General features: G+C 44.6%; 1 protein-coding gene across 1 annotated transcript in view; it reads right to left on the reverse strand.

Annotated features, from left to right (window-relative positions):
- LOC115093260 (IQ domain-containing protein M-like) overlaps positions 1-11,639 on the reverse strand; it is a 475,156-nt gene extending 463,517 nt beyond the window's left edge. Inside the window, exon 1 of the mRNA XM_029604950.1 lies at positions 11,512-11,639. Within this exon, the coding sequence (XP_029460810.1) occupies positions 11,512-11,605 (94 nt within the window). The 5' untranslated portion in view covers positions 11,606-11,639. The remainder of the gene's footprint in view (positions 1-11,511) is intronic.
- Between the last annotated feature and the right edge of the window lie 2,083 nt (positions 11,640-13,722).

The raw sequence follows: 13,722 nt of genomic DNA on the forward strand, positions 1-13,722 counted from the left end.
CATTGCTGTGCCTGCCTGTTCATCCAGACCTTGTGTTCCCACACGTATTATTATTTCTGAGAGATCTTCCAATTCCTTTGTCATTTTCTGAAGTGCATAAGTAGGGTAGCTAAATGAGGAGAATATTGGAGGGGCGAAGTTCCATATTCAAAGCTGAGTAGCTGTACTTATCTAGTGAAAGTTTGAAGGATCAGGGAAGGCTTGTAAGAATAGCCAAGTTTGTTAATAGATTATGTTATGGGAATAAGAATCTGAACATCGTCTGCATAGATGTAGTGAATGAGGTTAAGACAAGTTAACAGTTGCCAAAGGGGAAGGAGGAAACGCCGGGAGGGGGGGCTATAACACGCGCCGCCAGAGCAGCGGGCCACCTGCCCCCCCTGGGCCTTCCCAGCCGACCCGTTGCCGGTCGCGGCGCACCGCCGCGGAGGAAATGCGCCCTGCGGGGCCCGGGGCCGTCCGGGAGGCGTTCCCCGCCCCTCCCCCACCCCCCGCGAAAGGGGTGGGGGTGGGGGATCCGCCGAAACCCCGGTCCGACCGAACCCGCCGGGTTGAATCCTGCGGGCGGACTGCACGGACCCCACCCATTTACCTCTTTACAATTTCACGCCCTCTTGAACTCCCTCTTCAAAGTTGTTTTCAACTTTCCCTTGCGGTACTTACTTATTTATTTTATTTATTTAAGGTTTTTTTATACCGGCATTCATGAAATCGTTCACATGATGTCGCTTTACAGAAAACAGGGGTGCAAAGAAAACAACCTATAACATAAATACACGTGGTGAAGAGATGCAGTTACAATTAACTGGGGCTATGAACTGGGAGTGTAAGAAATAAAGAGGGATAGAGGAGGTTAATTATATACATGTGTAGAATATAAAAATATACAAGAGTACATTACAAATATGGCGTCCAATATATACAGCTTCTGAGCTGAGAATTTATTGATGGTGTGTGTTAGGTGCAGTTCGGGAAGGCTTGCCTGAAAAGCCATGTCTTGAGTCTTTTCCGAAAGGTTAGGAGGCAAGGTTCATTTCTGAGATCTGGGGGGATGGAGTTCCATAACGGTGGACCTGCTGTGGAAAGGGCTCAATCTCTAAAGGTGCTGTGATAAGTGGTTTTGGAGGGTGGAACAAGGAGGCATCCTCTGTAGGCTTCCCTGGTCGGTCTTGTGCATTTGTATAAACGGAGAGGAATTTGTAGGTCGATTATGGTGTGTTGGTGAAAGATTTTGTATATCAAGGTGATGGATTTGTAAATGACTCTGAACTGAATTGGTAACCAGTGGAGGTCTTTTAGGACTGGGGAAATGTGGTCTCTTTTCCTAGTGTTTGTTAGTAGACGGGCTGCTGCGTTTTGAACCATTTGGAGTGGTTTTGTGTATGAGGAAGGGAGTCCAAGAAATGTAGAGTTGCAGTAGTCTAATTTGGAGAAAATGAGGGCTTGGAGGATCCTGGTTAGTGTCTTTTCCTCCGCGGCTTGTGTCCCTAGCTGTGATTGAACTCTGTCCTCGAATGATGTGCCTCTTCATCCAGGCCTTGTGTCCCTAGCTGGGATCGACCTCTGTGCTCGACTGCTGCGCCTCTTCATCCCGGCCTTGTGTTCCCACAAGTGTTTTAACTCCGTTGCTGTGCCCGTTCCTGCAGGCCTTGTGTTCCTCTGGGGATAGGGAAATACATACAGTAACTGAGTGTAAGCAAGTATGATTTGCATTGAATACAAGAATGTCAGTATATAAAAATGACAAATAAATATAAAAATAAATGAAGTGCTATAAACTTTTTAAAAAAAGAATATAAATCCATAAAAAAAAAATTGTACTATCCGAGTATCAGTGTTCATCCATGTTCCTACTGGTGTTTTAACTCCATTGCTGTGCCTGCCTGTTCATCCAGGCCTTGTGTTCCCACAGGTGTTTTAACTCAGTGGCGGTGCCTGTTCATCCAGGCCTTGTGTTCCTCTGGGGATAGGGAAATACCTACAGTACCTGAGTGTAATCAAGTATGACGTGCTAGAAACGTTTTCGAATAAGAATATAAATACATTAAAAAAACACATAATTACTATCCGAGTATCCGTGTTCATCCAGGCCTTGTGTTCCCACAGGTGTTTTAACTCAGTTGCTGTGCCCATTCTTCCGGGCCTTGTGTTCCCACAGGTGTTTTAACTCAGTGGCGGTGCCTGTTCATCCAGGCCTTGTGTTCCAACAGGTGTTTTAACTCAGTGGCTGTGCCTGTTCATCCAGGCCTTGTGTTCCCACAAGTGTTTTAACCTGGTTGCTGTGCCTGTTCATGCAGGCCTTGTGTCCCTAGCTGGAATTGACCTCTGTCCTCGAATGATGTACCTGTTCATCCAGGCCTTGTGTTCCCACACGTATTCTTATTTGTGAGAGATCCTAGGCTCCAATTCGTTTGTCATCAGCTGAAGTGCGTAAGTACAGTCTGAATTCACTAGACGCCAACGGAATTCACTAGACGCCAACGATATTCACTGGACGCCAATGTAAACACCGGGTACACACAACTCTAGGGGTGGACCCGTTCCAGGGAGTCCTTCCCTGAACAAGCATGAGGGTGGAGGTGGGCTTTACTGCACACCCACCTGACGGACCATGCCCACACCGCTGCCAATATTCTAGCATGCATCAGAAAGATGCTGGCGAGCTACCAGTGTTTTAACCTAGTTCCTGTGCCTGTTCATGCAGGCCTTGTGTCCCTAGCTGGGATTGACCTCTGTCCTCGAAGGAAGTGCCTGTTCATCCAGGCCTTGTGTTCCTACTGCTGTTTTAACTCCATTGCTGTGCCTGCCTGTTCATCCAGACCTTGTGTTCCCACACGTATTCTTATTTCTGAGAGATCCTCCAATTCCTTTGTCATCTGCTGAAGTGCGTAAGTACCGTCTGAATTCACTAGACGCCAACGGAATTCACTAGACGCCAACGATATTCACTGGACGCCAATGTAAACACCGGGTACACACAACTCTAGGGGTGGACCCTTTCCAGGGAGTACTTCCCTGCACAAAGGAAAGGGAACTCTCTCCTGGGCCAATTGATAAGAAAACCACAATTCTGCAGCCAAAAATAGGCTGGAAATCCTTCCCCCATTGACTTTAATGGGCGACATATGTACATATACCCAACTCATTAGATTTTTTTTATGTCCATATTGGCCGCAAGTGGGACCCCCTTTCGGACATAAGAAATATGAACATAAAATTTTGCTCTGCACATCCCTACTGTGCACATGGCTTCCAGCATTTTTCCTTCAGCCTGCTACTCTTCCCAGGTGCCTTTTCTATGCTTTTGCCTAAAAGTGGACTAATTTTGTTTGTATCTCTAACCACTTCCTATATTTATATATGTTGGGGGTGACATTTCAATTCCCTTGACTTCCTTCCACCACCCTGTCCTTTAGTTTAAATGCCTGATGACATATGTTCTGAGTTTCTCACTTAGGATTCTTTTACCTGCCACAGAAAAATGCAGACCATCTTTGTATAGACTTTAATTATTCCATACACTGCTCCAACCACCATTATATCTAAATCCTTCTTCTTTATACCAGGATATGAGTCAAATACTGAAGTTGTCTATATCTACTGTTCATATCAAATCTACCATTCATATCAAACGTTATGGAAAAAATAGTTAACATTCAGCTTACAGAATACCTAGAAAACAATAATATCCTATCTAACTCACAATACGGTTTCTGTAAATTCTTCAACACTGAATCCCTCCTATTATCACTAACCGACCACCTACTCAAAGGACTAGATAAAGGCCACTCGTTCTTACTTGCACTTCTAGACATTTCAGCAGCCTTCGACACCATAAATCACAATGTGCTTCTTGATCGGCTAACCAAAATTTGTATCACAGGAACCCCCCTCCGCTGGTTCACCTCTTACTTAAAAAACAGACAAAACAAAGTAAGAATAGGCAACCAAGAATCCAAAGCATTCAATCTACTACAAGGAGTCCCCCAAGGCTCCTCACTCTCCTCAACCCTATTCAATATTTACCTCCTGCCCCTCTGCAATTTTCTTTCAAATCTTGGCCTCAAACACTACATATACGCAGACGATGTACAAATCATCATCCCAATCACAGACTCACTACCTAAAGCCATTAAAATATGGGAAACCTCACTTGCAGCCATCAGTAACTTCCTCTCCAGTCTCAACCTGGCACTCAATACTGCAAAAACGGAAACCTCATCCACTCAATGGAAAACTTATCCACTCAACCAACTCATCCCTAACCAAGGCAACACTCCCCCTAACGCAATTCTTACACCTCAACATCCTCAAAACTCAATCACTACATCTCAACATGCAAGAAATCCAGGAGTCATCATAGACGATCAACTCAATCACAAAAAATTAATTAAGAACTCCCTCAGGGAATGCTACTTCAAGCTGCAAACACTAAAAAAAAACCTGAAACCACTCTTACATTTTAACGATCTCCGGACAATACTCCAGTCCACAATTTTCACAAAAATTGACTACTGCAACTCACTACTTCTTGTCCTTCCAAAAAACACCATCTCACCCCTCCAACTGCTGCAGAACGCAGTTGCACGCATCCTCACCAACACGCGCAGGAACGAACACATAACCCCAATCCTCAAAGAACTACATTGGTTACCTATCAAACAGCGCATACATTACAAAACCCTCACTATAATACACAAATCCTTACACAACCCAGATATGAAGTGGTCACACAGCACCTTCTCCTTCCGCAAGACAAACAGACCTACTCGATCCCACTATCGAGCAACCTTAAACATTCCCATACCCAGACTCACTCACTACAATACCACCAGGGAACGCGCCCTATCCATTGCCGGCCCCGCACTCTGGAACTCCATGCCCACTGACATTCATCAAGAACCCTGCCTACAAAAATTTAAAAAAAAACTAAAAACCTGGCTCTTCACACAAGCATACTCATAATCTCAAGAATTCTACTCTACAGCCTACAACAACACATCATATACCACCCTACTCCCTGCCATCACATGTAAGCACGCCCACAGCACATACCCTACCAACTCACCACAAAGTAGCTCCCATTCAAGGAAAATACTAAGCTTCACCTCCCATAGGTTAATCTATTAAAAATACTCCAGCTCTTACACACAATTGTATTAGTTCAGATTAAATAGATATCTAATTTTAGATTGAATCAGGTATATTTACATGTCATTACAATGCAAAGCCTATTGATAAATACACTAACTGGTACTCTGCACGTAAATAAATATAATCTGCTTAGCTAGCTCTACTAAACTAATCCTGGTAAACTGTTAAATGTCATTATAGTTATGCTGTAAAAAATTGTAAGATAGGTTACACTGTAAAGCACTGTTGCCAGCTCCATGTTGCCTGTAAAATGTTAAAATGTCATTATAGTTACTCTGTAAAATTGTTATATTGGTTACACTGTAAAGCACTGTTGCTGACCCCATGTTGCCTGTAAACCGATCTGATGTCCAACAACGAAGGTCGGTATAGAGAAACCTTAAATAAATAAATAAATAAATAAATAAATAAATATGACCTAAACTTTTCCTTCCCTTTCAGTGAACAGGTAACACTTCTGAAAAGGCAATAGTCTGTGCCATGTACCCAAGCTGCTTCCCCAGATTCTGGAAATCTCTCTTTACATCTTGGACACTGTTTCTAGTGAAGTCATTGGTCCCCAGATGGATGATAATATCAGTTTCATATTTTTTACTTTTTTTTATGGTATTTCTGTCAAGTGTGGATCCCAGAAGGTATTTTATTTTTGAATGTCCCTCAAACTCAGTTCCCAAGTTAGTGCTTCTGAAGAAAGAGTTTCCCAGCAGGAATTTTCTGTTAGGGTGTTTAGTAGCATTCTGTAGTTTCTGTTGGACTTTGCTAAAATTATCTCCCAGAAGAGGGGGCATTCAGTTTCAATATTGTTTCAGCATTATGCGGTTTCAGTGTGCCTTGAGTATCTCTCTTTTTGAATACCACGTCAGTTTTCATTTTTGGAGCATTTTTATTGTCTAGTGCAGAAAAGATGTTTTGTATGGGGATCATTTGGGAGGGAGGGTATCTCTTTGTCACAGGTCTTACCCATTCAGAGCTCACTGTACTGTATTTGTGGGTTTCCCAATCCCTTGAGGGAGTGGAGATAGATATTCTGGATGCTGCATAGTTGTGGAGGTTTTTTTTTAAACATAGTCAATTCCTTTTTCAATTGAGTCAATGCCGTTTTATTGCAGATAGCCAAAGAAAAATGGGACAAGTCTTGAACTTCCAGATGGACTGCCTTAAGACCAAGGTACCACAAATATTACACAGAATAGCAATCATTTGTACATTTTGTTTTACTACAGAACACCTGTATTGTGATACAGAGTTTCTAAATACCTTGTTTACCACTCAGTTTTAAAAAAACTTTTCATATGCCCTAAGATGATATAAGAAAAAAAAAGATCAGAGGTGGGCGGGAAATTGGGTAGGGAACATAAGAACATGCCATACTGGGTCAGATCAAGGGTCCATCAAGTCCAGCATCCTGTTTCCAACAGTGGCCAATCCAGGCCATAAGAAATTGGCATCTATCCAAAAACTAAGTCTATTCCATGTTACTGTTGCTGATAATAGCCGTGGCTATTTTCTAAGTCAACTTAATTAATAGCAGGTAATGGACTTCTCCTCCAAGAACTTATCCAATTCTTTTTTAAACACAGCTTAACTAACTGCACTAACCACATCCTCTGGCAACAAATTCCAGAGTATAATCGTGCATTGAGTGAAAAAGAACTTTCTCCGATTAGTTTTAAATGTGCAACATGCTAGCTTCATGGAGTGCCCCCTAGTCTTTCTATTATCTGAAAGAGTAAATAACTGATTCACATTAACCCGTTCTAGACCTCTCATGATTTTAAATACCTCTATCTTATCCCCCCTCAGCAGTCTCTTCTCCAAGCTGAAAAGTCTTAACCTCTTTAGTCTTTCCTCATAGAGGAGCTGTTCCATTCCCCTTATCATTTGGACGCCCTTCTCTGTACCTTCTCCATTGCAACTATATCTTTTTTCAGATGCGGCGACCAGAATTGTACACAGTATTCAAGGTGCGGTCTCACCATGGAACGATACAGAGGCATTATGACATTTTCTGTTTTATTCACCATTCCCTTTCTAATAATTTCCAACATTCTGTTTGCTTTCTTGACTGCCGCAGCACACTGAACCGATGATTTCAATGTGTTATCCACTATGACACCTAGATCTCTTTCTTGGGTGGTAGCACCTAATATGGAACCTAACATTGTGTAACTATAGCATGTGTTATTTTTCCCTATATGCATCACCTTGCACTTATCCACATTAAATTTCATCTGCCATTTCGATGCCCAATTTTCCAGTCTCACAAGTTCTTCCTGCAATTTATCACAATCTGCTTGTGATTTAACTACTGTGAACAATTTTGTATCATCTGCAAATTTGATTACCTCACTCGGCGTTGTTGCGTCCGTGAGTCTCAGACGGCTTCGAACTCTGTGCCTCACCTTTCTCTCTGCTCTTCCCGCTAGCCTTGGGAAGATGGCTACCGCTGTAACTGCATGCCGCTCTCTCCTGCGTCCCCAGAACAGCAATGGCAAGGCAATCCGCCATGTTTCTCCTGAGGGCCTCCTAGGATGCGCGCGCGCACACCACCCACGTCTTTATCCAAGTCATGACGGGAACCTCGGGGACGGCCCCCTCGAGTGATGTCACGCCATCCGGGTATTCAGCCTGCCCTTCGTTTGCTAACAATTTGAGTTAGCAAGGATTGGACTCGTCCGATCTAAGCTACTCTGCCACTTCCCTGCTGCCGCTGGAAGCTCTCTCTGCCCTTCGGGGTATTCTCTAACCTGGATACCTGCTCCTCGGGGGCCTTTGCTTTCTTTCAGGTGCCTATCATGGATCAGGTACTTGTTCCTCGAGGGCCTGCTCTCCCTGCCTCAGTGCCTGTATTCAACTACCTCTACCTGCTGGGATCTCCATCTATACAGCTACCAACTTAGTGAGCAATCTAACATTGTCAGTCTGTCTCATCTACAGATCAGCACTGGAAACCTGCATCCTGCACTCCCTATACTATCACTGCGAGACAGGTCTCCTCTGCCGAGGGCCCCTGGACTGCTAACTCTGGATCACCTCACTACTGCCACCTCTGGTGTTATCATTCTGCTGTATAATAAAATACAAATCTCTGTGTTTGTGTGTCTAGAGTCTAGCCTAGTACTGTGGATCCTCATGGGGCTCCTTTCCGTGGGAATGGTCTTCACACAGTACCCAAAAATTCACTACAACACCTCAAAACCATAACAGTCGTATTTCTTTCCAGATCATTTATAAATATATTGAAAAGTAAGGGTCCCAATACAGATCCCTGAGGCACTCCACTGCCCACTCCCTTCCACTGAGAAAATTGTCCATTTAATCCTACTCTCTGTTTCCTGTCTTCAAGACAGTTTGTAATCCATGAAAGTGCATAGTCACCTATCCCATGACTTTTTACTTTTCCTAGAAGCCTCTCATGAGGAATTTTGTCAAATGCCTTCTGAAAATCCAAGTACACTACATCTACCGATTCACCTGTATCCACATGTTTATTAACTCCTTCAAAAAAGATAAGCTGATTTGTGAGACAAGACTTGCCTAGTGTAAAGCCATGCTGACTTTGTTCCATTAAACCATGTCTTTCTATATGTTCTGTGATTTTGATATTTAGAACTCTTTCCACTATTTTTCTTGGCACTGAAGTCAGGCTAACCGGTCTGTAGTTTCCCAGATTGCCCCTGGATCCCTTTTCAAATATTAGGGTTATATTAGCTATCCTCCAGTCTTCAGGTAAAATGGATGATTTTAATGATAGGTTATACATTTTTACTAATAGGTCTGAAATTTCATTTTTCAGTTCCTTCAGAACTCTGGGATGTATACCATCCAGTCCAGGTGATTTACATTTAACTTGCCAACGTTTATGCATTATCCTATTTTCTTCTGTTGGATCCTTCTTCCAATTTTTGAATGAAGATCTTTTGGCTAAAATAGCTTCTTTCACCTCCCCTTTTAACCATGCTGGTAATCGTTTTGCCTTCTTTCCACCTTTTTAATGTGTGGAATACATCTGGGCTGTGCTTCTAGGATGGTATTATTTAACAATGACCATGCCTCTTGCATACTTTTTACCTTTGTAGCTGTTCCTTTCAATTTTTTTCTAACAATTTTTCTCATTTTATCAAAGTTTCCCTTTTGAAAGTTTAGCACGAGAGCCATGGATTTGCTTACTGTCCCCCTTCCAGTCATTAATTCATATTTGATCATATTATGATCACTATTGCCAAGCGGCCCCACCACCGTTACCTCTCTCACCAAATCCTGTGCTCCACTGAGAATTAGATCTAAAATTGCTCCATCTCTTCTTGGTTCCTGAACCAATTTCTCCATAAAAATGTCATTTATTCCATCCAGGAACTTTATATCTCTAGCATGTACCGATGATATATTTACCCAGTCAATATTGGGGTAATTGAAATCTCCCATTATTACCGCACTACCAATTTAGTTAGCTTCCCTAATTTCTCTTAGCATTTCACTCTCAGTTTCACCATCTTGACCAAGTGGACGATAGTATACTCCTACCACTATAGTCTTCCCTGACACACATGGAAGGATGTTTATCCTGTTGGACTCTATCCCGGACATAAAGCGCTACACCGCCTCCCGGGTGCTCCTCTCTGTCATTGCGATATAATTTGCACCCCGGTATAGCACTGTCCCATTGGTTGTCCTCCTTCGACCATGTATCTGAGATCCAATTAAGTCTATGGGCCTCATTTTCTAAAGTATCGCAGGCCTGTGATACTTTAGGAAATGAGGGGCGGGGGGCCGAAACGGGGGGTGGGCCTGCGCTAGCCGGCAGCGATCGCACCGTCGCGGTGCGATCGCTGCCGGTTTCGCACCCAATAGCGCCAACATAGGAGGTGTAGCTATTGGAAGCGAAATAGGACGCGAAAAGGGCCTTACCTTTTCGCTGTCCATGGCGTCGGCACAGAGTCGGCTCCAGTGACGCCCCGACTCCTCCTCTTCCGAGGCCGACTCGGCCCCCATCCTGGTATCGCACGTGATAAAGGGACTTTTCACGTGCGAAAGGTCCCTTATCGTGTGCGAGCCGCTTAGAAAATGAGGCCCTATGTCATCATTCACTGCTATACATTCTAATTCTCCCATCTTACTTCTTAGACTTCTGGCATTAGCATAGAAACATTTCATCAAAGTTTGTTTTTTGTTTGTATTTTCATTCTGCTTTTTAATTGATAGGGATATTAGAAATTTTTTTAGCTCAGGTGAGTTTTTAGTTACAGGTACTTGGACTACTTTTCTTATTATTGGAACCTCACTGTCAGGATGCCCTAATTCTAATGCATCATTAATATCCTTTGAAGATACCTCTCTCTAAACCATGTGCTGCTGAGCGACTGTAGGCTTTACCCTTTGTTCTAGTTTAAAAGCTGCTCTATCTCCTTTTTAAAGGTTAGCGCCAGCATTCTGGTTCCACCCTGGTTAAGATGGAGCCCATCCATTCGGAAGAGACTCCCCCTTCCCCAAAAGGTTCCCCAGTTCCTAACAAAACTGAATCCCTCTTCCTTGCACCATCGTCTCATCCACGCATTGAGACTTCAGAGCTCTGCCTGCCTCTGGGGACCTGCGCGTGGAACAGGGAGAATTTCAGAGAATGCTACCCTGGAGGTTCTGGATTTAAGCTTTCTACCTAAGAGCCTAAATTTGGCTTCCAGAATCTCCCTCCCACATTTTCCTATGTCGTGGTGCCCACATGTACCACGACAGCCGGCTCCTCCCCAGCATTGTCTAAAATCCTGTCTAGGTGGTAAGAGTGCTTGTAAGAGTCAGGACACTTTAAATTCAAAAATACATTTCTTAACTGCTGCTTAAATAGTCACCAAATGTATTACCCAAGCCTGTTTAACCAGTTTGAACCATTTCCTCTCCCCATGGAGAGAGGCTCCCCCCCCCCCCCCTTTACTTCATTAACAGTGGCCAGATAGGTAAACAAAAAAAAACCCAAAACCTTAGTTCACTCCTACAGCAGATTCTATAGCAAAGTAGCTTTAGTTTTCCTAATGTACTTTTTTAAAATAAACTGGGAGAAGAGCAAAAGTTATTTTCTAAAGCACTCAAAAAGCAGCTTAAAAGGGAGAGCAGCCAACAGTTTTAACAATGTTCCACAAGTATGCATAGATTAAGAAATTCAAATTCAAAATCAGGCAGAGTTTAGGAAAACAATACTAGCACCAATATTTAAACAAGCATGCACAGATTAAGAAATTGTATTTCAAAGGCAAAGATTAAGAAAAATATGAAACTAAGCAAGTAAAGCAATTCTTAGCTTTTGGAGAGAGAGCTTCGTCTTGGAACCCAGTCACAGTTACTATTGTAATACAAAAAGGTGCTTACTGTGATTAATGAGACCAAAAGCATCTTCTATTTGTTTTCTAGATGGAAAATGGTCGCAGTCCCTGAAAAACCCAGAGAGTTCATTTTTATCCATCTCATTCCAGAACTCTCTCTTTGAAAATATGCTTTCGTACACTGCAACACAAAACACAAAATTATATTTTATATAGGTTAGTTTGACAAATCATAGCTGCATAATATCTGAACAGCCAACACTTTTTACAAGAATCTGGACTGAAACGCTTCTAACTTACAGTTCATATTGCAAGGTTGAGATCAATGTTTCCTCTAATATTTATGGGCAGTGATCATAAACCAGATCTGGTGTGCAAGCTAAAGTACAAATTTGTGTGCAATGTTCTTTGAAACACCATTCTATTTTCCTTCTCATATTAGGCCATATTTTTGTATGTACACGCGGGCGTAGATTAGTGCACGCAACCCGGCACGCACAAATCTATGCCTGATTTTATAACATGCGCGCGCAGCCACGTGCATGTTATAAAATCCGGGGTCAGCGCGCGCAAGGGGGTGCACCGAGCCCTAGGGGAGCCCCGATGGCTTTCCCCGTTCCCTCCGAGGCCGCTCCGAAATCGGAGCGGCCTCGGAGGGAACTTTCTTTCTGCCCCCCACCTTCCCCTCCCTTCCCCTATTTAACCCTTCCCCCAGCCCTACCTAAATCCCCCCCACCTTTATTTTTTTTATTTATGCCTGCCTCTGGATAGGCGTAGCTTGCGTGCGCCGGCCAAGTGCCGGCACGCGACCCCCGGCACGGCCGCTGTGCCGAAGGCCTCGGACCAGCCCCTGCCCTGTCCCCAGACTGTCCCGCCCCTTTTATCAAGCCCCGGGACATAAGCGCGTCCCGGGGCTTTCGCGCGTCGCAGGGCATATGCAAAATAGGCTCGGCGCGCGCAGGAGGGGCTTAAAATGGTTACGTGTATATATTACACATGTAACCCTTTTAAAATCCTCCCCTTTATGTTTTCCTGCATGTGCTTGTTTGATGTACACTCACACAGCTTATAGGGAACATTGATCATGATATGAGGCTCAAAGCGGCAGACTTAGACATAAGGAAATATTTCTTCACAGATAAGATGATGGATGCATGCAACATCCTCCCAGTGAAGGTGTTGCGCATTCCGGCCGCACTGGTGCCGCGACCGGGCCTGCTCACCTCACGCTTCCCTCCGTGAGCTCCGGGCACTCCTCTCTCGCTGCTGCAGCCAGCTCATGGCATCCTCTGCACCTTCCCCACACACCTCTGTCATTGCAGGCCTCACAGTGGAGCTCCCGTTGGGGCTCCGCGTCCTCGGCATCGTTGGCCCCAACCCTAGGTGCGCGCGTGGCCCATGCTCTCTCCTTTAAAGGGCCCACGGCGGGAACCTTGGGCCTTTTGCCTCCCGATGACGTCACTTGAGCACCACTAAAAGATGAGGGCCTTCCCACAGTTCCTCACCTTGGCAAACAGGTTGTCACCTTGTGTGAAGCTAGTTGCTGTCCTGTGTTCCTGCGTTCCTTGTTCCTGTGCTTGTTCCAATGTTCCTGTGTCCTTGTTCCAGTCCTTGTTCCAGTGTTCCTGCATTCCTTGTTCCTGTGCTGGTTCCAGTGTTCCTACGTTCCTGTGTTCCTGTGTCTTCCAGTGCTCCTGCGTTCCTGTGTTCCCGTGGTCCTTCCTCTGTTCCAGCATCTACAGGTTCTACACTCTCGGACTGATACTCGGTACTGACCTCGGCTTGCCTTTGACCATGTCTGGCCCACTGCCTGGATCTGACCTCTGCTTGCTACTGACCACGCTTGGACTGATACCTGGAACTGACTCTTGCTTTGGCTGACCACCCTCGGACGGATACCCTGGCTTTGACCCTTGTGCTCCACTCGAACACTCTCTTTGCTCCACCCGTGACCACCAGGCCTGCCTCTTCTGATGCTCCCCATGGCCTTCTCCAAGCTAGACTACTAGGTGCTGCCTATCCTGACTGGAGGACCTTCAGTTCCTGTTCTGCTCCAGTGGTAACCGGTACTCTCGGTTCCAGTCTAGCTTATCTGTTCTCCACTAGCCATGCACCTTTGCTCTTGGGTGGGCACACCTTTTTGCTACCTCTCCAGGAGACCCTCCGAGGCCCACCTATGTCCAGGCGGTCCAGGAATCCAAGGGCTCAACCCACAGAGCCCCCGGACTGTTATTGGCGAAGCTCCAGCTAGCCTCTG

Source organism: Rhinatrema bivittatum, chromosome 1 (genome assembly GCF_901001135.1).
Source record: "Rhinatrema bivittatum chromosome 1, aRhiBiv1.1, whole genome shotgun sequence".
NCBI lineage: Eukaryota > Metazoa > Chordata > Amphibia > Gymnophiona > Rhinatrematidae > Rhinatrema > Rhinatrema bivittatum.